The sequence below is a fragment of the Perissodus microlepis genome, chromosome 5 (assembly GCF_051167445.1).
Source record: "Perissodus microlepis isolate ML-2025 ecotype Zambia chromosome 5, ASM5116744v1, whole genome shotgun sequence".
Classification (NCBI taxonomy): Eukaryota; Metazoa; Chordata; class Actinopteri; order Cichliformes; family Cichlidae; genus Perissodus; species Perissodus microlepis.
The window spans coordinates 30,732,802-30,758,981 of NC_140465.1; the positions used below are offsets into that span (position 1 = coordinate 30,732,802).

The 26,180-nt window shown below is 37.5% G+C and overlaps 1 protein-coding gene across 3 annotated transcripts in view; it reads right to left on the reverse strand.

Annotated features, from left to right (window-relative positions):
- tafa3a (TAFA chemokine like family member 3a) overlaps positions 1 to 26,180 on the reverse strand; it is a 105,343-nt gene that overhangs the window by 4,956 nt on the left and 74,207 nt on the right. For all 3 annotated transcript variants that reach the window (XM_084929349.1, XM_084929350.1, XM_084929351.1), the window contains 2 exons: positions 6,003 to 6,152; positions 5,061 to 5,185 (listed from right to left, as the gene is read on the reverse strand). In XM_084929349.1, coding sequence (XP_084785475.1) covers positions 5,061 to 5,185; positions 6,003 to 6,152 — 275 coding nt within the window. The remainder of the gene's footprint in view (positions 1 to 5,060; positions 5,186 to 6,002; positions 6,153 to 26,180) is intronic.

Sequence of the window (26,180 nt, forward strand, 5' to 3'; positions counted from 1 at the left end):
TGCAAATTACACAGTTGATGTCAGCCTCGATCAATGATTTAAAAAGCAAAACAACTGTCATTAAACTTATTTAGCTCATCTTTCTGAGCTGTCTATTGATTAAACATTTGCTGAGCATTTCCCTGCCTTTTAACTCTAAAAACCAGTTTTATTCTCATGCTTTCGACTGGCAATATAGTTGGGATTCAGTTTCAAGAAAAAACAACCATTGTGTTCATTGATATTTTCTTTTATAGTCATTTTAATCAATTAGAAGATGGTATAGGGTTCCCCGTTGGCAGATGTGTAATGATGAGAGTTTATTTCAGGGCTGGTCGGTGGAAAGAAATTCCAATAAGGTCGCTTGTCATTACTGGACTAGCAGCTTTGGACTAACAGGTTTGTTTTGAGACCAGATATAGTGTGAATAACCAGCATCAGCACTGTTCTGCTTTTCCATTACCTTCCAATGCATTTACCTTTGTGTTGGAGTATAAACCATCTATTTAAAGGAATTTCCCATGCTTATTTCTTTCTTGTTGTTTTAACAATACACATTTTCCGTTATATTTTGGCCAGTAAAACTTATTTTCTCATGTGGATATTATCTGGGGTCTCGGAAAACAGATTCCAGCTAAGGTTATTTGTTATATCAGCTGAACTGCACCTATAATTTATCTGATACATTGTAGCTAAAATGCATACACTTTACACAGTTATGTTAGAGAGAACAAGAGATATTTTCACATTTTTTTTACTGGAAAAAAAATCTCTCTTGGACAGCTATCAATCAACACACTTCAACACATTCTCTACAAGCGGCACCTGTCAAGTGGAAAGCCTCTCTTTTTGTTTTGTCTTCTGATTGATGAGAAGTGAAAAGCAGGAACAGCCGAGGTTATAATTCCTGACATTACGAGCAGGACCATAACACTAGCTGCTGCTGGACATGCTGAGAAAGAGGTAACAACTGGAGCTGTCTGAAAAGGGGCCTAGGGAGGTGTTAAGACATCTACTTTACTGATGTGACTTCATCATAACTGAATTGACACTTCTTTTTAATCGAAGCAACACTGCTGGGCAATAAGTACTGTAGGAGTCATGTACTGCAAAGTCTGTTCTGGACCCTTAATGTTCCAAATATGAAATATAACTTACAGACTGAAGAGTTTAAACTGAGCTCAGTCTTAAAGCAGTATTGTAAACAACAGTGGGGTTACCTTTTGTTCTCTAAAGCATTTCTGCCCACTGGTTTTGTAAAGACACTGATAAAAGCTGTGAAGCCAAAACAAACTGTAAACTTGCAAGTCCTAAGTTCAAAGAAACCAATATGCAGTGTACTGTAAAACCAGGCTACCTCTGACCTTTCCCGTTCTGTACACGGACTTACTTAAATTAATGTAATTATGACTGTTATTGGACTTTTTACACTTTACCCAAATCACATATTATCTAAAAAAAATGGAGTGTAAAATATAATTTCCACCAGGGTTTATGTCTTTCAACCTAAGTTGTAACCAAGACTTAAAAGGCTTACATTTTGTATCATTGAAATACTATTTTTGGATATGCTCCAGTTTCATTTGTTGGAATTTCTATTCAGAGAGTAATAGACTTCACAGAAACATTTACTGCACCAATGCCACACTTAAGAACCTGAGCTCAGTCCTCAGGAAACCCTCCCTTCATTCCTCGGAATGATGTTAACTGTTGAGATACTCAGGTACAGAGCCTTCTAGCAAACATAAGCCGTCCCTGGCTTGCTCTCTGTGGGAGGTAGCAAGGCCATGAGCATGGAGCGACCCCCGCTGACTCCCTAATCAAAAAAGAGTCGAGGTTCTGACGGGTTCTACTAGCCACCTGGACCCCTGCTCGTCTGTGCCTCTGTTTCTGCTTTCCCATGGCTGTGTGAGAGGGCATGAATTATTAACCCGGCTAAAATAAAAAGCTCTGCTTCATCCCGGCCTCCTGTAGGCATGAATAATGGAAGAGGCAGCTCAACTACAGGCGTTTGGTGAGTCAAACAGTGGACCGTGATGGATGGCTAAGGGCCTACTGTGTCCCCCCTCCTCACCTACCATCCACTTCAGGTCCACCACACCTTCAAACCCAAAACACACTTCCAGATAACCTCTATTAATCTCCAGAAGTGCTCCAGCTTGAGCCCTCCTGGCTCCTTCAGCATATCCCACTCGACAATTTTGCTCCTGGGGGAATATTTGTTCGTTGTTTGTTTGTCTTTCTCCTGCCATTGCTTGCCTTTGTTTTGCTTCTCTCTTGCACTTTGGAAGTCAAATGCAAGCCTATTCAAAGGCAGGCTGTGATTCAAGCCTCCTCTCACTTAACCTTAATGTAGAAACCTTGAGGATGAGATGGCAATATGGTATACGAATCTGATCAGTCATGCGAAGCATTTCGTTCATCAGAGGCTGCAGTTTCCATCTTGTATCAGTGACCTCAGTGGTGTACAATCACATTGTCTGTTACAGATACGATAATTGTTTTTTGCTTACAAAGTAGTCAACTACCAACTGACAGTGCAGACTCTCATGATAATTGTATTTCTATATTTATTCTAGTCATATAAAAGATTATATCTGACTTTCAGCCTGTAATGATTTAATTTCTTTGAGTGTGAAATTATGCATGCAGAAAAAAGACAAATGTCTTATTGCATATATTAATGAAGCACAAAATGAATATCCAGTAATCATTTTGGCACTAAATATTTTGCAGTCTGGCTGTCTTAAAACAAGCTCAGCTGTCAACTTGTGATTAAAACCCTGAGCTCATTTCATGATTTAATAATTGTAATTCATCACAAGTGCTATTTAAATATGTCCGATTATCTCTTAAATCCCCCAAAAATTACATTCTGAAAGAAAAAGTTTAAAGAAACCAGTTGTGACTATTGTTACAACAATTAGCTCTGATTAAATACGTATTCCTTTTGAATGTCGCTTAACAGGAGCTAAATATAAAATAAACTAAAGCCATAATAAAATATACAGCATATGCTATATTTATCTCGGGTCATCTCCAAAGTTGTTTAAGAACATGGTGAAGGTTTGGCAGTATCTCTATTTATATGCATTGTTATGATGTAGCTCAGGGAACATATCTCTATATCGGTCCGATAACATACCTATCATCAGTATATGAATGTGTGATGTTCTTCATTTCTTAATTTGACATCTACTATAATGTGTTCAGCATATGTATACACTAATGAAAAACTTCATTAGGTACACCTGTTCAACTCCGTCTTAACACAAATAACTATTCAGTCAATCACATGTAGACATGGTGAAGATGGGACCTTTCTTCCCACTTTTGACTCAAACCAAGCATCAAAAGTACAAAGAAAGTTCATTTAAGTGATTTTGAATGTGACATGGTTTTTGGTGTGAGACAGGCCAAAAAGAGATTTTCCTGTACGACAATCACTGGAATTTAGAGTGAATGGTGCAAAAACTAGTAGTAGAACAAATCTCTGAATGTACAACAGCATTGAACCTTGAAGTATGTGGCCTCCATCAGCAGCAGAAGACCACATCAATGTTACTCCTATCAGCTAGGCTACAATTCATACAGAATCACTTAAATTGGACATCTGATATTTAATAATTCTTCTTCTTTATCATTTTCTGCTGAAAAATTCACATGTTAGTACCCATCATTGGATGGCTGCTTCCAACAGGATTAATATAACATGTCACAAACCTCAAATCATCTCTAACTGGTTTCTGGAAAGTAACTGCACTCAAATGGCTTCCACAATCTTGATCTCAGTCTAACAGAGTGCATTTGGGATGTCGTGGAAAGGATTTGCATCAGCAATGTGCAGCTGACAAATTTGCAGCAACCGTATGATGCTGATATGGACCAAAATCTCTGAGGAACGTTTCCAGCACCTTGTTAAATCTATGCCACAAAAGCAATAGAGGATCCAGACTGATACCAGCAATGTGTACCATATAAAATATCCAGTCAGTGTACAATACCATGCATTTTTATTGCCTTCTTTACTTGGAACCAAGCGTTTTCCAGAAAGCCTGATTGAGATTTTCAGTCCAAAACAGTTTTAAACTGGCACCTTTCACTCCATGGCTGACACAGTTGGATCATATATTAAACACATTTTAGCCTGTCAGCTCCCTACAAAGTTTCAATGATTGTGCCAAGGTGGGAAAAGAGGATGTAATTGTCTGGTGTATTTAACAACACTTGAGTGATCATCCCGTGTCCTGCCTCCTGCAGCTCAAGCCAGGCAGTTTGTTCACATAAACCAACCGAATTTTCCTAACATTATCTAGAATTTGGATGATTGAACACAGTCAGAAAACATATCAGAAATTGTCCAAACTACCTACTTTAGCCTATTGTACATTAAGTTCTATTGCTACTATTTTGTTAATATAACAAAACTAGATTTATTTTCTGGTTAGCTATACCAATCTTCATTTTACATATTCCTTGGTATTTTGTGGATAAAATTGCTTTTGAGTTCAGTTGTGCCAAAATAAACTGAGGGTTGAGGCCAGAATTCTTTGGCTTTAATTGTATTGCATGGAAGAGTACATTTCAGCAGCAGCTTCCCTATACATCCTGGTCTGCCCCAGAGCCTGCTGCATTGCCGAATACCTCATCTAAATGCTGCAACCAAATTAGTAGCTTAAGTAAAATACAATAAACTGACTGTAGTAGACAACAAAATAGGTCTAAAAGTAAATAGATTGCTGAACTTAACTCACCCCCTTCCAGTGCAGAAGCTGATCGCTTCAAGATACACTTCACTGATTCTCCCCTGTGAGTCACATCTTCCTCTCCTGCTGCCTTCTACTCTGCCTACTCTGATCTCATTCATCTGAAGTTAATGAAAAAAAAACTTTCAGTGCTTTCTTAGGTTTTCTTCCTTTTCTTTCACCTCGCACTTCCCCGTTATTTTAGGGTCACATTTTCTTACAGCTTTTATTCTAGGCTGTGACTTTGTTATCACTGTGTTATTGTGTTGATTTTAGGAATTTAATGAATGAAGGCGCGAACCCACTTTTTACTTTCAAACACAGAACTCAACACACCTTAGTTGTCTTAACTTTGTTTCCTGTACTGCAGCTCCATCCTTTGAGATCAGGCAGCACTTTACACTCTTCTCCATCCATGCAGGGATGCATCTGGCACCACCACTTCTGTGCAACTATGGATGCTGGGAGTAAAATAAAAGTGGAAATAAAGGAAAAGAGAAAAACAGCAGAGTAAACAATTAGCACCATGCTGTTTAAATATGTAGCGCTCTTCTGCTCTGACTGAAGTAACAGCAAGTGCCTTTGACTTCTATACACAGCACAGTGATTAACGAGAGCATTTTGATCTCTAGCTGGCGGTGGAGACCTGTCAGTCCTGCCCCAGAGTGTTTTCAGGCCTGAATTACAGGGCATGGGTCAATGTCAAGCCAGTGAGAGTAGTAAGTAGGTGTGTTAAGGTGTGTGGAGGATGAATGTTTGTATGTAGGAGGAGAACGAAAGCGTGCAGCAAGCTTATGTGTCAAGATTTTTTGTTGCTTCAAGGAGGCCTATAGGGCAGAAACAGCTTTCCCTGACATTTCTAAAGTGAAGGGAGAACTGTCAAAATATGGAAGCCTTGTCAGAGATATTACAGTGAAAAGAGGAGATAGGGATCGATTCACCTGTAACTGAGGCCACTTTTGGCATAATTTTAAATGACCTGGCCTTCTGTCTATTCCACTGAACATGTCTGATATAACTTCAAAAGCAGACAAACAGCTGAGTGAATGAACTGATAAGTGATTTGATTTGAAGATTATGAAGCCTTTGGGTTATACAACAGCAATCTCAACATTGTATTTTTTGCTTCACGAGAAACTCCTTGTGCCAAACGATCAGTGAAATAAGCACCAGAGGCACAGTGACAGGTGTGACAGGTTTACACCGTGCCACATTTCTACCCTAATCAGAATTTGATCTCAAATCATCACCAAAACTGTAATGAGAAGCTTGGCATACCGTCTACACAAGATGGAGCTGCTCTTGTTGTTCCTGCCACCTGTCCAGGGAAGCAGGAGCATTTGACAGTCTGGGATCGCTCTTCGATCTTGTTCTTGTTGCAGCATCGATGTGCAGCAATTACCTCACAGGTTCCTGCTTTCACATGAACTGGAAACACAAATATACACAGTGGTTAGAATGTATGAGACGGCCTTTTTCAAACTGAAATATCTCTCACCACAACAACAAAGCTACAAATACCAAGACTCTAAATGGGTAGTTTGTATACAGTGTTTGTATTTTTTAATATATGGGTGTTTTCTTTTTCTTATAATGCGTGATATGTCTTGATGCATTCTCAATCATCCAGGTAAGTAAATCTCCAAAAGTTGATTCTGTTCATCTGGACGTATATTTTTTGGATTCACTGAAAATCACATTAAATCATTTAAAGGAGCATTGCGTTAGGAGATCTATTTAGCCAGTACTTTGGTCAAGCTCACAAGAGGAGAAGCGCATGTTGTGATTGTGGGAGAAGCTGGAGCTCGCATAGAAAATAACTGCAAGCAGAAGGGTACAAACTCAGGGCTGTCTTGCATGGAGCCAAAACTTTCATCCACTGAACCTCTATTCCCTTTACTCTCTGAATGTCCAACCTTGTTTTTGATATTCTGCCCCATTCCCATGTGGTTGCACTAAAAATTTAATTCTTTGCAAAGGTTACTTTCTAATACAGATTATCTAATTGTCCTTACCTTGTATCATTTAGGGAAATTAATCATACACAAGACTCCAGTGCAGTTGATGGGAATCATTTTAAATATACAATTTTGACTAATTACAGTCAGCAGTGGGATTGGCTAAAAATAAATTAAAGTGCCCATTTTTATGGTGATGGATGAACATAGTAAATAGTGCAGCACATTTCCAGCATTTGTGGTACACTAAACTAACCAGTTGCGGGTGGTACTCTCATATTACTGTACAGATATGTAAGTTTTATCAGTTTTGCAAGAGAGCAAAGAAATTTAAAGATGCCCAAAAGCTAACAGAATGAATAAAAACAAGGTACACTGGCATCTTTTGGTAATATCGTGGCAACTACCCAGCTACTAAAGTATAGCACAGCTCAAAAAAACTTTTTTTTTTAATTCAGAAAGTTCAAATTTCATAGATTCTTTATTGGTTACCTCTAAATTAAAATGTTTCAAGTCCTTTTTGCTTTACTTTTGATGTTCATGGCTTATAGCTCATGTAAATGAGAAATCCAGTATCCTAAATTTTTAGAATAGCTCCAATGATCAGTTAGAAGGATTTACAATACAGAACATTTCCAATGAAATCCAATATTTAATCTAGAAAGAGAACATTGGGCCAAAAAGGCATCTGGCACTGTTCTTTTTCTACTCAGTTCAGATAAGCAATGTTGTCTCTGGCTCAGGAGTGGGTTGACATTAGCTCTGACAGTTGCAGCCTCTTTCCTGAGGATATCTGTTTGCGGTGGCTCTTGATGGTCTGACACCAGCTTCTGTTGTTTGTGCAACTTTTCCTACCACACTTTTCAACTTTTTATCAATATGCTTCAATACAGCAGTCGCACAGCCAGCTTCTCCAGCCATGACCTTCTGTGGCTTACCCTCTCTGTGGAGTGTTTTGATGATCGTTATTCAGATAACAGTGAAGTCAACAGTCTTCCCTATGATTGTGGTTACATTCATTGAACTAGATGGAGACAGCTATATTGTTTGAATAGTGATTTACTCAAGTTCAGAATGGCATATTCTAATAATTTAACAAATATTTGTTCGTTACAAGCCACAATTCTGGATTACTTGGATTACATGGATTAGTAATATGAAAACCCACTGTACAGTTCTTTCCAACAAAACAAGTGTTCTGCAGAGATCAAGAGAAAGTAGTCATCCAGTATGAAAGATAGTATAAAGCATAGTGCTGAGAAAAGGTGCAAGAGAGATTATTGTTAATGTTTTGTCAGGACACGAGTTTTGCCCCATAGAAGACTGAACAACATTTCCCCAGCAGAGTGCTTTCATGCCTATATTATTATAAGGAGAGTCCCACTAGTACCAATTATCTGTTATAGTGAAATCTTATTCGAAACACCAAAACACCATGGCTACTTCATATCCAGGTCATACCCCAGGTGGAGGAGCCTGACTTTGAACTCCATGTAGCTCCACTGGTCCACATACCATATCCTTGAGCGGCATACACAATGCACTGACCCATAGTTGCAACCAGAGGACAAAAGTAACACCTTCCATTAGGGTAAGCCTAATCTAACTGATAATATAACATCAACAAAAGACATAATTTTAAATTATTTGGCAAAATAATGGCAAAACAATGCAATACCAGTTACAAGGACATTGTTTTTACTGTCATTAGCTTTGATGAAACATCAATACTGCTCTTTACATTATATTCATTACTTTTCTGGATAGACCCATCTCAATGCTGTGCATGTTTGTGTTTTGGTACCTAACAAACACTGCTGCATAGGTAAAATAAATAAATAAAAACAGCATCTAAAAAGTTCTGACAATACTATCAGATAAGCCTTAATTATGTCTGTAAAGATTTTCCAATTTGGGCCTCTTCTTGAAAATAAATTGCAGCGAGCTTCCATCTTCCCATTAGCTAGCAATCCTGAAATCTCATCTACAACATTAAAAACATTTTGCTTCCAATCAATAAGGTGCTATTCACATTCCCACAAAAGCCAAGACAACAATTGACGATTAAGTGCTTTTCAGTGAGCAGAAACTTACTGATGCAAAAACAGGTCAGGCTGCATGCCCTTGATGTGATTATCTTTAAGCCACCAGCACGCCCCCGGTCAAAGTTAATTTCAAAAGTTGGAATAGCTTTGTCAGAATATTCAAACTTTGTTAAGAGATAGATGCACACGGACAATAGGTGATCCCTAGAGGGGCAATGGGGGAAGATAGTCATTGTAAATTACCTTATTGTGAGGGAAAACAAATAGAGCATTAACTGATTAGTCATTACACATTTTATATAATGGATATAATGGATTAATAACGGCTTACATCACAACAATTTAATTGCATTAACTCAAAGATAAGGCTAGATATCACATTCAAACCCTGTCCGAATTCTGATGTGCTTCATTTATATAGTTTTTTTTTCTGTATACATCTCCACTCTACCATTTTTCTCTAGGTAAAAGTCTCAGTGTGATTAAAGAAAATGTTTGTTGTTTTCCCTGAATGACCTGGCCAAGAGGGCAACAGACATCACAACAATTATTAAAAGTCGCAGTCTACAAGAGTTAACACAATATACAGATTGCATAAAATAAATATCAAGGTCAAAACAGGTTCAGTGAAACTTGAAGAGCAACTACAAGAATCCAGTCTTTTATAACTGACTTATTATTTTGTAAAGTGGGGCAGCATAACAAAGCAAATATTGTTGTTTTGTTGTTTATTCTATACATAAAAATTTGTAAACTATTATGAGAGAAAGTGACTTTGGTTTTTACATATTTTGTATTTTAACAGATAGTAAGGAACCAGTCCAGGGGCAGATTTGTACATAAAATCTTATGTATAAAACCAGATTGATATATGACTAAGTGGGAATTGGGATGGCCACCTAGCTAGCTTAGCTATTAATATTACTAAACATTCAATGGTAATTAGTATCCAATTTCCTTAGGTGCTGGTCAGGCGCATTCATAAAGAGGCAATCACCCTGATGTAAAAAGAAACAAAGCAAGTGAGAGCTACAGCATAGGCTGCAAGTGAGAATGGGACTGTAGACTCGTTAAGGAAACAGAAAGCGGCTAGTTTGGACACCCCATCTGAAGACAACCACTGATTAAAACTGGAGCTGCTGACCAAGGTCGCTGACTGTGAGGCTCGTTCTAAAAACACCATGCAGTGTGGAAGGGGTGAGCGGTCAGAGAGCAGGCCATAGGGGTCAGCTGAGTAAGAAACAACAATGTGTGATTACTATGGCTTCTACATAGTGGGCATGGAGTCCTGGGAAATAATGATACCAGAGAAAGAGTTTTTCAAAAACTGGAAAACTAGAGACAAACTTGGAGTTAAAACCTTTAAGACTTTGGGTGAAAATTTAGGTTGACTGACCTAAATGGACTAAACTCTTTTTGCATTAGCCAAGTACTGATAGGACATAGGTCTTAAGGTAAGGCCGAATTCAGACTGCTTACATGAAACACAAATGTTTCACATGAAGATTACGTTTTGTTTTGTTTTTTTTACTGTAAAACAGCAGAATGAAAGACATAAAATGCAATGTATACATGCAGAAAATAGGTTGCCTGTTGTCTTTTCTGTGTGAAAATATCCATGTAGCCACATAAATGGCTCGCAAGTCCTGTGATCAATACATTTCTATTAAAGCACTTAGGACTACCATCGGTTTAAATCAGCAGGCACAAACATTAGCAGCAGGGAAAAGTGAGAGACAAACCGAGGTGAAAGGACAGAGACCGCTAATGAGAGCTGGCACAAGGCCCAACCCTTCAGCCCGTCAATACCACTCTAATCTCCTCTGCAATGATATTCATCGAAACTTGATTGATTAATGCCAAAATTCAACCAGAACCTGCACAAAAGTATGGAGGAAACAATTTACTGAAATTGCTGAACAATTACATATGACATTTAAATAATTGTGAATTATTAGTACAACAAATATAAAGCTTTTCTAGCTTGCTAGGTTGTGTTCCAGCAACATCATTAGGATTAGCAATGGGTCATAAAACATGAAACTTAAACCAATGTATAGTCACTCTTGAGATAATGATGATTATTTGGTTATTTGTCAGCTGAATTTGTTTATTTTTATGAACAAATTGTATAGTCTGATGACTAAAATCCCTTATGTCAGTGCGAGTTAGCATCAGCTACGCTATATTGTATTGGTAAATATGGTGGCAAGGAGAAAACCTAGCTCTGTGGTCTCATTTAGAGGGTGAAGCTCATTCAGTGTTTTAAGTGATGTTTATTTCAGATGAAAGCCAGGTGACTGAATGTATCTCATCAGTTAATGGTATTAAGCTGACATAGCCTTTACTTTAATAATGTCATCTTACAAAACTATTATTTGGACTGTAAGTAACACAATTGACAAACTCAGTCGTAATGAACATTTCCTTTAGTGTCTTCCTTGTAATCCCAAATTGTGGATAGTTTAGATACTGATGATAATTTAAATAATTTTCATATTAATAATAGAGTCACAAAAAAGATTTATTTAAAGGCTGAAAAACTCAAACTGACCTACTGTACACTTATTGTACTATGAAGTTCATAGTACTCTTCATGAGTAAACTCTTTGCAAAGTGTGAATCCCCTGATGCAAAAAGGAAAGAGATGACAGATGCACTCTTCTTTTAATTTTCTTATTTTCCCCGTCACGTTGCCCACTAGCTCTGACTTATTTTTAGTCATTTATTTAGTTCCAACACAATGACAAAAGGCAGGCAGGAAAAAGAGAACCACAGCCGCTGTTTTTATTTATAAAATGTCCTCATGAGTCATGCTTCATTCTCACATTTTCTTTTTACAAGCACGTTTTTTGTGTTCTAAAAAAGCTAAATAGAACATAAGAACATTATCTGTTTAATTCAAGAACTCAGTCACACTCACCTAAAGTTATACATGATGATATGCACACATTTGAAATAATAGTAATTCTTTAAAAAAAGCCCACTGACTAGTCCTAAGGTCAATCTGACATTAAAGTTATATTTGGAGTGTTGCTGATTTCTGCAAAAATACACTTTTTAGGCTACATATATACATTAAAAGCAGACTGCAATTTGTCCTGCAACCCAAAATAAATCAGGTCATAGCTTAGAAAGCCCTTGAGAAACGCTGCTGCAAACTGAACCTTATGGAACAGAGCTGTACATTCATTTCTCTACTAAAAAAAAACTTGTTGGCAATCACTAGATAAGTGCTCTCCTGTTGTTCTTACCAAAGAACTGATCGCAAGGGTTAGGAGAAAGCAACAGGTTGCTTTCAGCTTCTACAGCAATCAAACAATTGATCTAACATGCAGGTGTGGAGGCGTCCAGGACAACACGCTGTTCCTGCTGTCAGCTGCATGACTTGCTATATCAGGATCACCTGGTCAGTCAAGCACAACATACAGTAATAGAAGCGCGACAGAGAATACATGAAAAAGAGGAACGTGGTAATGGTGTCTGGAAGACCTCACAGACTGCAAAAAGGAGAAATACTTCTTGAAGAGGCAAAACTGAGGCACATAATGCATCGAATCATCTCTTAAAAGTTCAAAAACTTAAACTGAGGTAATACTATGAATGACATCCTGGAATAGGGTGTTTCTATTGTAGAATTTTTGTAAGCATATTTCCAAAAGTGCTGTGAAAAGCTCTAAAAGCACTGTAACTACAGGGGTCCAACAAAGAATGGCCACGCATCATACTGATGTCTTCGGAAATTTATTTCTCTCTCTCTCTCACTCTTATTGTCTTCAGACACCGTGAAAACTGAAGAAACACAAAGTTTACAACATAAATGTTTTGAGCTTATCAGTCTCTCATATCAGTGTCCATAAACAGTCTTGTGCAAGCAGAACAGAAAAAATGTACAATAATGGATATCACAAAAATGTCCTCTCATTACCAGTGTAGAACACGTATGCAACATTATACAATATACATGAAACCATACCGTGTGCGCCTCTTGGACCACATGCAGAATAACATTAACGCTGAGGCTGTAGATGCATCTGTAGTCATGTATCCATGCTAGCTCCACAATGCCATGGTTGTGCTCTCAACCAAACTCTGGTCATGTGACAATTACGAACTTTACCTCATACAAACTTTACAGCATTTTACATATTTAACAAACCCATATTTTGTAATTACATATTTTAGACATGTTTTTTTAATTAATGTTACACTTTTATCATCTTATCTTATAAATAAATGAACTAAATTAAGCATGAATCTATCACAGAAACATGAAATAACCAACTTTATTTTAACTGTCTCAGGGACAGTTACAAGCACCTTGAATAACTTTCAGCTGATCCAATATGCTACAGCGACAGCACTGACTGGGACAAGAAAGAGACACCATATTTCTCCCTGTTAAATTCAGAATTAAATGTAAAATTGTTCTGTTCGCACATAGTCTTGAATAATCCCCCCAATATATCTCGAAGACCTCCACTGTACCTTATTATCCTAACCGAGTACTTCGTGTCAGACTGCAGGCTTACTTGTGAGCTTTCAAAAGCAGAATAGGTGAACATGCCTTCAGCTATCAGGCCCCTCCACTATGGAACCAGCTCCCAGTTTGGATACAGGAGACAGACACTCTATTTTTCAGATTTGGCTTAAAACCTTCCTTTGTGAAAAAGCTCATAGTTAGGGACGGATCAAGTGATGCTGAACCATCCCTTAGTCATGCTGCAATGGGTTTCCTCCCGACTGTTTCCGAGTGATTGTTGGTGTTTCTTTTCTAATTAAAGATCATAAGATTTAAAACTTAAACTGTCATGGTCCTGGGGCTTTGACCCAGGTTTTTTGAGTTTGTTGTTCATTTGTGCAGAATACTGAAATTCTGATCTTCACTTTAAGGGAGCCTCTTTTTTTGTTATTTAAGTTCTTGGTTCTTGTTTAATTTAGTTCCCTTTCATGTCCAGTTTCCCAGTCTTTTCTCTGTATGTCCTCATCAGCATCCCCCTCAGCAGTCCTGTTCTAGCTTGGCTATTGCTTGCTTTTATGTCTGTCCCCCTTTTTATGTCAGTCCATCATGTGTTTCTATATCTGTTATCCCCTGTCCTAGTGTCAAGCTCACGTGTCTTTGCCTGAGTCTCAGTGTCCTTGTCACTTTGTTTCCTTTTGACAGTCCCTCATTTTATGTGCGTTACATTTAGTTTTGCTTCCCTTGTTTCATTGGTCAGATTTTGTCCAGCTGTGTTTTCCACCCATTGCTCAGACTCTGGATATCCTGTGTATTTAGCTCCTTAGTTTTCCTCTGTTCCTTGTCACGTCGTTGTCATCTTCTCATGTTGTGTGTATGTGTGTGTGCGTCTCAGGGTTTGTGGTTTCAGTTAGTTTACTCCAGTTTAGCTCTGTTTGTTACAGTATATTGTTCAATCAGCCAGTTGCCAGCGAATAAAGCTCTGTCTTAAGTTAAGCCTGTTTGCCAAGTCCTGCATTTTGGGTCCTCTCTCTGCCTGCCACACAACCAGCTCATGACACTTACAATATAACACACCTTGAGCCAGTAACAAATTTCTGTTTTGATACCAGCTTAGGCTTTTATTTCCTGTCACACTCCTTCTCTCTACTTTCAATAACAAATAAAAAATACATATAAAACATAACTCTCATGAAACTGACAAATGTCATGTAACAACTCTGTATCCTGTATTATTAGGTATGAGACAAATATAAACAAAAATAGAAGGAACATATTTCAAGCATTTGAAAAATATCTTATGATAGTTAGCATTTAAAAAATATATATTGTTTCTTTTGTAGTCACCATTACTGAGAGTTTTTGAGCTGAACCTCCAGCATCTCTTTGCATACAGCTCCTGTAATGTAAAAAAATTTAAATCCGTAAACATAAAATGCATCAACGCGCAGTCAAAGAAACAGTGAAGGTCATGCGACATCTAGTATTGTTTGCAAAATGAAATCTACTGAGTGTTCCTCAAGGTGCTTGAGGTCAGTTCATCAAAGAACTGACCTCAAGGTGCTTGAGGTCAGTTCATCAAAGAACTGACAAATAAGAAACACCACAGTCTTGAATATCAATGGCATCACCTTAAGTGGGGAAATATTCCAAATGGGTTATTTCATCGTTAGCTGCACTGCATTCATGCTCATTTAGCGACATCAAAGGAACAACACTGATATATATATATAGCACAAAATGAGATATTTATTAATGACCCATCAAATCAAATTAGTTATGTAGTTAAAGGAGCTTATATCATTTAGAAGAAAATACATAATTAATAAATAATTTTAGCTTTAATATAACAATTTTACATCTAGAGTGAGTAAGAACCTGCTTATCTAAACTCCAAATGTACAGTTCAAACAAGTGCACTTGACAGACCCTAGTGTTGTTAAGTTTAATTAACATCAAATCAAATCTTCTTGTTGACGTGAAAAGACCCACACCTGACAAGAAATAATCTCTGTTATTCAATAAGGTATGAAGCACATTAAGCTTTAGTGGGCTTACACCACAGAAGGACAGGGAACAAAAAAAGTCCAGTGTGTATTTTCTGTTTCAATCTTGCCTCATGCAGTGTGCAGCTAGTCAGCCTTTTTCAGTTGGCAAACGTAGAGGCAGATCAAAACACTGAAAACAGAGTAAGGTTCTGGCCAGAGGGCCCAACCGCAGAAACAGCAGCAGCCATAAAAAAAAAACTGAGGTTGTGGGGCATACAATAGAGACACCATATGAATTAATAATGATTCAAATCATACTATTTGCTCCAAAGGCCGGTAACCCATTTTTGCCAACTCAAAAGCCTCTACATGCTGAACACAACTAACTGCAGCATATTTTCCAGGTATAACAGAGGCTACAAATGACAACAGCTACCAGCTTCCCACAGCCAAAACACTAATTCAAAGGAAATGTGAGTGGGCATTAAAAATAGATCCTGGTAAAACAATTGAAATAGATACATTAAAAAAAATCTGTCATTGTGGCATCAAAAACACCAGAGACATACTGAAGTATTGACTTATGCAACATTCATTCCTATTGCCTGGTGAGAAATACAAAGTGATCTCTCACAAGAGCAGTGTTTAATTGGATTACCATATCAGAAAAGACTGACTCATTTCTGCCATGCTGTAAACCTGCTGAGCTGACAATCAGGCCCAGCACGATGCAGAGACACACTCACCTCTGAGAGAGAGGCAGAATCAGTTTAATTTAACTGGAAATTCTACTTTTTATCAGTGTGGATGCTATTCTCATATTTTTGGGACAAACATTGGTCAAGATGACATTTAACACCAAAGTCTCCGCTGCTTAAGTATTGTTTTATCTTGTGTTTTTGATGGGGAACACTATGTTCTCGTGTTGGTTCATTTTTATCGCCCTCATCAGCATCATTTCCCTCATTTGTTTTTTGAGGAGGTGAAGAGCCCTCTTGTCAGTTCGTATCATATAATTCACATAATTTTCATACTCATGAAATCATTCAGTGACCCCCTCATGCAATATTGATGGGGGAATTGTTATCCTGAAAGAGCCCACTCCAATTAGAAGAGAAATGTTTCATTATACATTGTACTGCAGTGACCCTTCCTTCTCCAAGGACAAGTGAACCCAAAAGATGTTCCCATAAGAGCCGCCACTGTAGTGATCATGCATTAATTTGTAACATGTCTGTCTGTAGGAGAATGAGACTGGGAGAGACAAAAACAAAGCTAAAAACAGGGTAAATAACAGGATCTTTATTTTGAGTGTGGCTAACCTTCAACTACTACCCACTAGACAAGTGTTAATTAAAAAAAATATAAAAGAACAACAGAGAGATAGGCAGAGACGTACAATATGTGATAATGAATGTTAGTCTCTGTTATATAGCTGTATTAAGAAGCTACAGTTTGCTAACATGTTCACCATACAAAGATGCGATATTTTGGTCTTTGTCGCTGGGTTTTTTGTGGTTTTCTGTACTGAGGTGGTGAAAAAAATCATTACTGCAGGTTTAAAATGAACAGCACTAGAGAAGCAAACTCCACAGCATAGCAGATCCAGCAATGTCCAATGTGAGCTGATATTACAAACTAAATAAGCTATAATAACAGCCACATTTTAGAGTATGAGATGACTGCAATGATTTTAATTTTTTTTGTTTTTGTTGTTCGGATAGACGTCTGGACAATTTCTATTAGTCTTTTATTAAAAGAACACAATGAGGAACCAAATGTTTTGACAACATAAAAGGAAATATGAAAAGAACATCAAAAAAGATCACTTCTTCTTAAGGAAGCACTTGCAGGTTGATATTCAGCATTTGTGAGAGAAATCAAACCAAAAACCAAGCTAATCATAATCATCTGCAACATGGTGCTTTTGAGATTAGATGAAAAGGGAGAAACACGGAGACTATAGTCACTAAAAAAAGCTAGTATTGCTTGTTCATCTGTCTTTATTCTCCAAGCACAGTTTTGTTGTAAAAAAAAAAAAAAACATTTAAAAAAAAGCTGAATTTTCCTTTATATTTAATCTTCTACTCACTGAGGACAATCGTTAGAGAGAAAGAATATAGAAACAGATGAGTGGGCTCTCACATTCCCAGAGTGTATGCTTTAGTGGTTTAGATGAAGTCGATGTCAGTACCATTCATCTAGCTGCCACAGTGTAAGAGCCCACCACTGACTGATCAATTGAAGTCCCTCAAGGAATCATACAGCCTTATAAGTGAAAGGCTACTGAAGTTATTAAATCCAGGGACAGCAGTGGCAGCAGCAGCGAGACAGAAACAGACTTATACACGGCGTCAAAGCCTTCTGCAAAGAAAGTGTTGTCTTTACACCATAACTTATTCTCTGTATAGCTACTGCAAATGTAATAAGGGATATTCAGACACACCACCAGAGACCCATTAAATTCTTCTTCTTACTTTCATGATTTTCTGGCACATTTAAAATATAATGCTACATGTATGTTCCTTTTTCAATCTTAAGAGTTCATGATCGAATACAAAGCTTTTTTTGTTTTGTGTCACCTACTGCAGGTACTTCAATCAAAGCAGTCTGGCATTTATGGATAACACCACTGTGTGCCACTCTGATTATTTTATTGCTCATTCAGATCTAGAAACCTATAAAATAAAGTTAAATTATGTGCATTCTGGTCAGCTCGATTTGCTTCCATAACATTTAGTTAGGACTTTTGGTTTTATTTCCTAAGAAAATATTTTAACATGCACAATTTTAAATTCACGTGTTTTAGGATTTGGCATTTTGTTATAGCTCTGACTGCAAAATGTAGGTTTTATTACCATAAAAGCTTTTTTGCTTTCATGCTCTTTGCTTTGTAGTGACTGACGGAGATTTGTAATATGACTAATAGATTTGTAATGACTAATAAATTGTTCGAGGTTTAGGAAAGATTTGCACATGTCTGGTCTAATGAGCAGAAACAGCTAAATGTCTTTATGCTGTCTTGGTCTTTGAAAAGGGAAAAATAATCTTTCAAAATAACCTGATGTCACAATTATGATTCAACTTAAAAGACGTTTTGTGTTCTCATTCAGGTCGAGGCTACTTACTGAATTGTTTTGTGTGCTACTAGGAATGAACAGAAACCAGAGATATCACAACACAGAAATAAAATTCTATGAGGTTTTTCTTGCAAGATTAGTGACTTCATATGCGTGGTATAATATTTTTATTTTTAAATCTACACACTGAATTTGCAAACATAAGAAGTGAACAGTCAAAAGGTGTACAAAGCATAGGGCACATCCAAAAGAGTGTGTATCTTTTATTTTAACTTAGTGAGTATATGCCTGTGCATCTCTGTGTGACAATGCTTTGATGAGTGTGTCTCCTTTTAGTTTTTATCTTTTTTCTATTGCTTGGCATGCACACATAGATTTTCAAAAGCATCAGAGCAAAGCCAAACACATTTTTGTCGAATGTTTAGTTTGCTTTGTGCATAAATGCATACAATCAGTTTATTAAATATTGAAGAAATACGTGGCTTCCAGGGGGGGGGTTTACTGTTTTTATCATTAACTCGGCTTCCCGGGGTCTGTTCTCATGTGTTATGAACCGCTGTTATAGAGAACACTTTCCAGATGCTTTCCTCATCCTACTACTATAAATGAAGTGGGGCCTCTGTGATTACTCCTGTCTAATACTTAAATACTTTCATTTTTAAAATTAAAACTCCAACTTGTACTTTTGAATCTTCTGTTTTAAAGTCTGGATATTTTTCTGAAAGCACAAACTGCAGTCACTGGGAACATCATTTTCTACCAAGGAGATATCCATGGAGTTTAGATCACTTTGAAGCTGTGAAGCCAAAAGTAGATAAGTGTACTTGTGAAAACCTGATCTTCTTGGCAGAATTTAATTTCTTACATCAAAATAAATCCATAGAAAATGTTGTGTTTTATGTCTTCATCTGAGCTGCCACACTCAAAGAAGAGCAAAACTCTTGGATGTATCTGAATGGAGAATGTTTATATCCCCGAACTCATGCCTATAAAGCAATGATGTTTAACATTACAATAATTACATTATAAATATTCCTGGATTTTTCTAGAAGCATTATTAGTGGCTGTCCACGAAAAACGTCTCTTGGACTCCACAGAGGCAGACGAGAGAGAAGCCAGGGATCCTTTACTATCTGTGGTCTCTCATCTGACATGCACACATGGTGGTTATCTGTCAAGTGGATGTCATGTCTGCTCTAAATGGTTGCCATCTCTGCTTTCCAACTGGATTCCCATGTTTTTCATGTTGAGCAGATTCCACTGATGCCTTTCAGAGCTGAGTGACAGGTGCAGCATCATGAAACAGTGGATTGGTTCAGGGGGGAAAAAGGAGATGAGTAACCTCAGTTAAATCGTACATTTCTATAACAATGGCTGAACCACAATCATTTCTACTGCAGAAAGATCCATCTTCATTAGACATAGGAGCCTGTGGTAAAAGTGGAGCAACAAGCTCAGTCTGAAAATAAGACTAATGGTTTGTTTCCAGTTATTCATAGCTGAGGATCAGAGATTATTCTGCTCTAAATCAAACTGTCATGTAATTACATTAACAATGCTGCTAACTGAGAGGTATATTTAACCAGTTGCTCTAAATCAAACCTTGTCCTAGAAAACAATATTATCTCGTTAGTGGTGAGGCAGCCACCGGCACTGATCCCCTGTTGAATTGCGGGCCGCCTGAGGACACTATTAAAGGAGCATCTGACCCGTCCACCCACTGACAGCTCAATATAAATGTTCCTCTTTTTAATAGACCATCTTGCTGAAAAATATGTCGACAAACCTTTTAAAAAAGCCATTTCAGAAGAACTCCAATGGTCCCACCCATTACTTTTTATGTTCCAGTCCATTCACATAAACTTGCCTCGGTTGCTGTTTTTATGGTCCGATGTGGACACTCGGCACTGCACTTCATTCCTGAGGAAATGTGAGCCAGAAGGCGAAAAGTCATGGAGCGCAGCCAGAAGATGGAGGCAAGCAATTGATAGACTACATTTCAGAAGCTTATATTTCACTTTATTCAGTCAGTATCCAGCCTCTAGTGAATAACCACCAGACCTAGCATAGCACTGCTTTAAAAGAAAAGAGGAAACTACCCCAAGCCGAATGGATGATGAGTTTCATAAAGTGTTTGTTACGATTTATATTATCAAACTGCTTGGAAAAGAGGTTTCTTGGGACTGTTTTTAAGGGAAATGTGTTAAATTTATGACTGGGAGCTGAAAATCTGTAACATTAAGTAAAAGGAATTAGCTCTTAGAAAGGATAATAAACTTTCCCAACATCTTGTCAGACATCTTCAAATAATACCACATGACAATTTAGAAAGAGACATCCCTCATATTTTGAAACAGGTTGTAGCAAAGGGGCGCTGATTGCTGACTGCTATTTCTGACTGTTGCTCTTTAATATTACTGACCTGACTTGACTACAGGCAATTTGTCTTAAACTTATATGAATTCTAGTGTTCACACCTAGAGCTTTCTAAGGAGAGATTCTTAATTAATCAACAAATATTTCTCTTTATATAACCTCTAACTAGGACCATACCAAAAAGATTTCTGTATATTTTGTTTTGCAGACTTTCATTTATGATTCTTTGGCTTGAGTTCACTACAGACTCGATAGTGGGACATTTTCTTTGAAGTCTGTAATCACAGCACACGAAAGAAATGGTGCAGTTGTAAATATCAAACGTGTTTGATAAGATAGATGTGGTTAAAACTGAATTTGCAAAACCCCCCAAACTACTAGACTATCTGCTCAGACTACAGAAATGTTATATGTGTTAGCTTTTGATACACAGCTTTAAGATGCACTGTCATAGGTGTGCACGTCATGCCGCTCTATGCAAGTACATCATTTGAATTCTCTCAAAATGTCAACAAACGGAAAGTCTGTACTGTGTTTTTCAGTTTCCTTTCTCTCCTGCCTCTGTCTGATTGGTTCTGCACTGACACATCTCAGCCTGCTTTCAGTACGGCTGCACCTGTCTGCTTCAGTTTCCTTCATGACGAGGCTTTCCTGTCTGCTTCTCTGAAACTATCAAACTACTATGATACACTCTACAGAATGAGCCACTCTGAAAAAACATAACTCAGAGTAAGTATTAATATGTTATAATCTCATAGCCTAGAGTTGCTCCTTCAAAAATACTCATACTAATGCTGGTCAGAATTGCATTTATCCTGCTTTTCATGTCTAGCATTTTGACCCGAGATACAGATCCGTCTAATCACTGTCGATTTTGGATTGGATCATCGGGTTTATAAGGATGCTGTCCCTGAACATAGTGAACTGTTCTGTACCAGAAGCTGCTGAACCTGGTTTGCAACAGATTGTATGTGGCTGATTGGTGTATATGAGCCGTCATCTCATATAACTGGTCTTTCAATTTCCTTTGAAAACACATATCAGAGAACTAGTGAATAATCTGCGATTTACTCTGGTATACGTGCTGCTATTACTTCACTGACAAAAACTGGGAGGATGAAGAGATTTTTTTTTCCACAAGTGGAAAAAACATAACTGCCTGAACATCACAAAGAATTCATGATGCAGCTGGGTGAAGTCTGACCTCTGCACCAAATTATTATGTAACCTTTACCCTGATATTTCACAGGTCACATTTTACAATGTATAAAAACTGAAGGATTCAATATGGGCTAAAACATTAACCTGCGTAATTGCAAATTAAAAAATAACCATCAGAGTTATGAGCATGGTGCTTCTCTTTCTTTCATTTAATTTTAGCAAAACTACCCACACATTAACTACATTATGTTAAAAGCTTAACAATGGGACTATTCTTCTTTATGAAATATAAACTGTAACTAATTTCAGAGTTAATGTTATGTAGCAGTATGCATCAAACCTCTCATAAAACACAGTCTGTGGAGCAAAGAATCACCATCACAAACAAATTAATCACTTCAAAAATTCTTCGACGCATTAAGATTTCAACACGGCACAGAAACCTTGTGATAAGGACCTGCGCTGTTGCCAATATGAAAGGGGTCTGTGCCTCCTAACGCTAAGCTTTAGCCAAGCATAGGCCATTAACAGCAATACAATTGACTAACTTTAAAGGGGGTTGCTTTAATTGCTGGGTAAGGGCAGGCTTTTAGTTTGTAAGACCCAATTACTACCATGCTGTTAGCACTTCTTCACTAATTGCATTCATCAGCTCAAATCGTTATCACCAGGCTCTCCTTCGATTTCTATCAAAATCCAAAAATCCTCATTTCTTTGAGTTTCAGAATAGCTAGAGGTAACTCATAATGTGGCGAGGGATAATGGGTTTACATTTGAGCTGTAATTAGAGCGGGAATGGAGATGGAAGACTTCTGGCGGATCTGATTTTGGCACAGTATGTGTCCTTTCTGCTGCAATAAAACACTGGGACAAATTTTACTCTAAGCTATTATGCCAGTCAGTGTTGTCTTGAGAATACATTGTTTTCTAGAAACTATTGACTAGATGTGGATTGACCCTAATGTAGTAAAAGTATAGACAATAATTATGAATCTGTTTTAGTATAGCTTATTCATTTTTGTAGCTTTGGACACTTTTTTTGTTGTTTTGTTGCATTATTGTGTTTTATATTTGTTTTGGCTCTCCGTCAGGTTAATTGTTGGGACCATGGAATGTTGTAACAGCTCAGTGAGACAATTACAGAGGTTGTGAACAAGCCAACAGTTTATCCACATTTCCCCAGCCATTACTGACAAATAATGCCATACCAAGCATTTGTCTGCTGAATTAACAGACAAACAAGATTACAAATTGGTGTAATAATCTGCATACACGCTGTCACAATACTCTGTAATATCATTGATAGTACCTACCAGAAAGTGTTAAACATTATTGGTAAACTGTTAAATTGTCAGGATCCCAAACCTAAATACATTTCTAGCATTGCCATGTCTTTCCCACATTTATATGGGCAGCCACAGAACCACCACAGCTATTGTGTTTTCTGTGCAGAGACAATCTTTTCCCCATGGAGTCATACTCATGAACCCATCTAACTGGTCTGTTGAGACTGCAAACAAATAAGGGAGGGAACCAAAACAAACCTGTGTTGAGGTAAAAATGGGGGTGAGTGCATATCTATCTATCTATCTATATATATATAGATATACACATCTTATTGGGTGAACAGGTTTGAATTTCCCTATGTTCTTCAGCAAGTTGCACCTTGACCAGAAACTTCTGGTAACTATCAACAAGCTTCTGGCATAATTCTGGCTGGATATTTGGCCATTTGGGGTTCATTTTAACATTAGAACCGCCAAGGGGGTCATTTATACCCCTACTGGTGGTTCTATTGTTAAACTGGTTATGGGTTAAAAATAGGTTGAAATACAGGAGGCCACTGTCATGTTGAATGTCCATGTGGACTTTCAGTTGAGCTTAAAGGTGTCGATTTTGGAGCAGGGGCTTCTTTCTTTGTCAGTGCCGTCTCTGTCTATGACAATAAAAAATTTTTTTCTTTATTGTCAACAGCGGCGTTGGTGTTCCAGCAGTTTCCAGTACATAGTTCCTTGGACTTTCCCACTGTTCTGAGTATTGGTCAATCTAATCAATGCTGTAAAACAAAACCATTTTATGCTAGCGAAGATCTTATTAAGTTAAATGACAATGTACAGTTTTTAAGTATTTGTATTCATTTGACCCTCTTGACCTTGTGGATTAGAGAAAATCTGAAATAAATTTTCGTTTTTTAAAGTCAATAAAGATGTATGCTATACAATTATCCCAACTTGGAAAGACAATTCAAAGAAATCATTAAAAGCCCATAATTACACTCTTAATGGGCTATCATGGGTATGTAAACTTCTGACCATAACTGTATTTTTAATACGCTCACAATTACGTAACGTATTATAAAATAGATATTTAGACATCTAACACATTTGGTGCTCTTTTCACACTGTAGGTTATCTAAATTTGCAGGCCTTTTCACGCATAGAATTGATGCTTACAGTCTAGACAGTTATTTTGGCATCATGTGAGAGAGCACTAAACAAATTTACTTTACACAGACCCTTGGATGTGAGCAATATGTAGATTCAGAGTATAGTTTGAGTGGTTTTATGGTAGGTCAGACCCTGATGCTAAATTGTGATGATTGTAACAGAATTTGGGGGAAAATGTTTTATTTTATAGTATAACAGTCATTTATATTTTTAGAACAGACAATAAGGATAATCACATAAGCAAAAACAAAAATTGTCCTTTAACACTATGTCCTGTACTAATGCCACAATGCTACAATTCCCAACTATCATGCTTGAACTTTGATTCCTCTGTGTATGTGAATAAAACTATTGATATTCTCTCAGCACATACAGTGTCCCCTTGTTCCCCTCTGTCAGCTACACAACCACACACACAGAGGATAGAACCAAGGCCACACACAGCCACTCACGGCTCATCTATAGCTGCCATTCAGATGTGTATAGCAGAGGACGTTTGATGGTTTTCTAATCTCAGGACCTGCCACTGGGAGATGGGGCGAGCTGACCCCCGTCATCCCCACAGTGCATCTCAAACAGCCCCACATCTCCATCTCAATCTCCCTCTGCTTACTACCTCCCCACCATTGTGTTGTCCACCTGCTCTCCAAATGTCAGGACAAATGCTCCACTGCCGCATCCCCGCACATCCCCAGGGTGGGGATGACCTGTTCCTCAGCCGCTTCGTATAATGTCATGCTATCTCTGGGCAAGGGTTCCACACTGACCTGATGTGGACTGTGCAGAAGGCTAATGAATACTACCACACACCAACAGAGACCCAGATACAGTAAATTTACTGCATTACAGGTCCTTATACAAGTCAGGAAATTGGAATAGATACATATGATGAAGTCTCAAAATGAAAAAAAAAATATGACACAGAAAAATCCACTTGATCCTTTTGGTGGACTCAAATCAATCGCAAGGAGACCTCTATTTAAAATCAATTGATATTATGACAAGATATAGCAGTCTCTGGATTAAACAGCAATTAGTCTAATGCATTCTGCAGCACTAACGATTAGCCAATTGGCAAAAGGGCAGGACTAATGCTGGCGTCAAGCAGTGCTGCTGTATAATATTTTAACTTGCCAGTGCTATTTAACTCTGGCACAGGTTTAACAATTTTTGCTTTGTATGACCCATTCTGGAAATCTCCAAGAAAACCCGCACTTTGGTGTGCCTATTCATCAGTCTTAGCTAAAAAGTCTGTTTAAGTCAACCTGATATTTGTCTTTCATTTTAAGTGGGAGAATCAAATCCCCTCTCTGGGATTAGGGAGCTCAAAAACAAAACAACAAAAACCCAAAAAACTTAACTACATTAGCAGCAATTTGTTAATTTAATAAACTATTTTTTTCCCCAAATCATTAATATTTCTCTCGCACCTTGATCACTGGTTCTAATCACATTTAATAGACCACTTTTATGTTTTTTAAAATAAATAAATAAATAAATTGTGTTTTATTTCATTATTTATCTATTGTCTAGTCCAAGTTTTAAAAGGGTTTTGTCTCACTGTCAGTTTGCAATCATTAAAAAAAACCTTTAAGCCTAAATATAGCTATTCTTATTTGTACTCATTTGTATCTTTAATCATGGGTGTTTGACATTTTTAGAACGTCTCCTGGGACTTAAAATGCAATTACAATTTTTGCACTATGTCATCAAAATTTAAAGTATGCTAGCTGAACAGGAACACATTTATACATGCGGCAGGCAACACAGGCAATGAGAACTTGCATTCAGTGAGCATTTTTCATTCAACCGGCTGGGTGCATCTTTGAGTATGGTTTTCACTTCTTATTATAAAGTGTGTGTGTGTGTGTGTGTGTGTGTGTGTGTGTGTGTGTGTGTGTGTGTGTGTAAGACAGAGAGAGTGTGTGTGTCTATGGAGGAT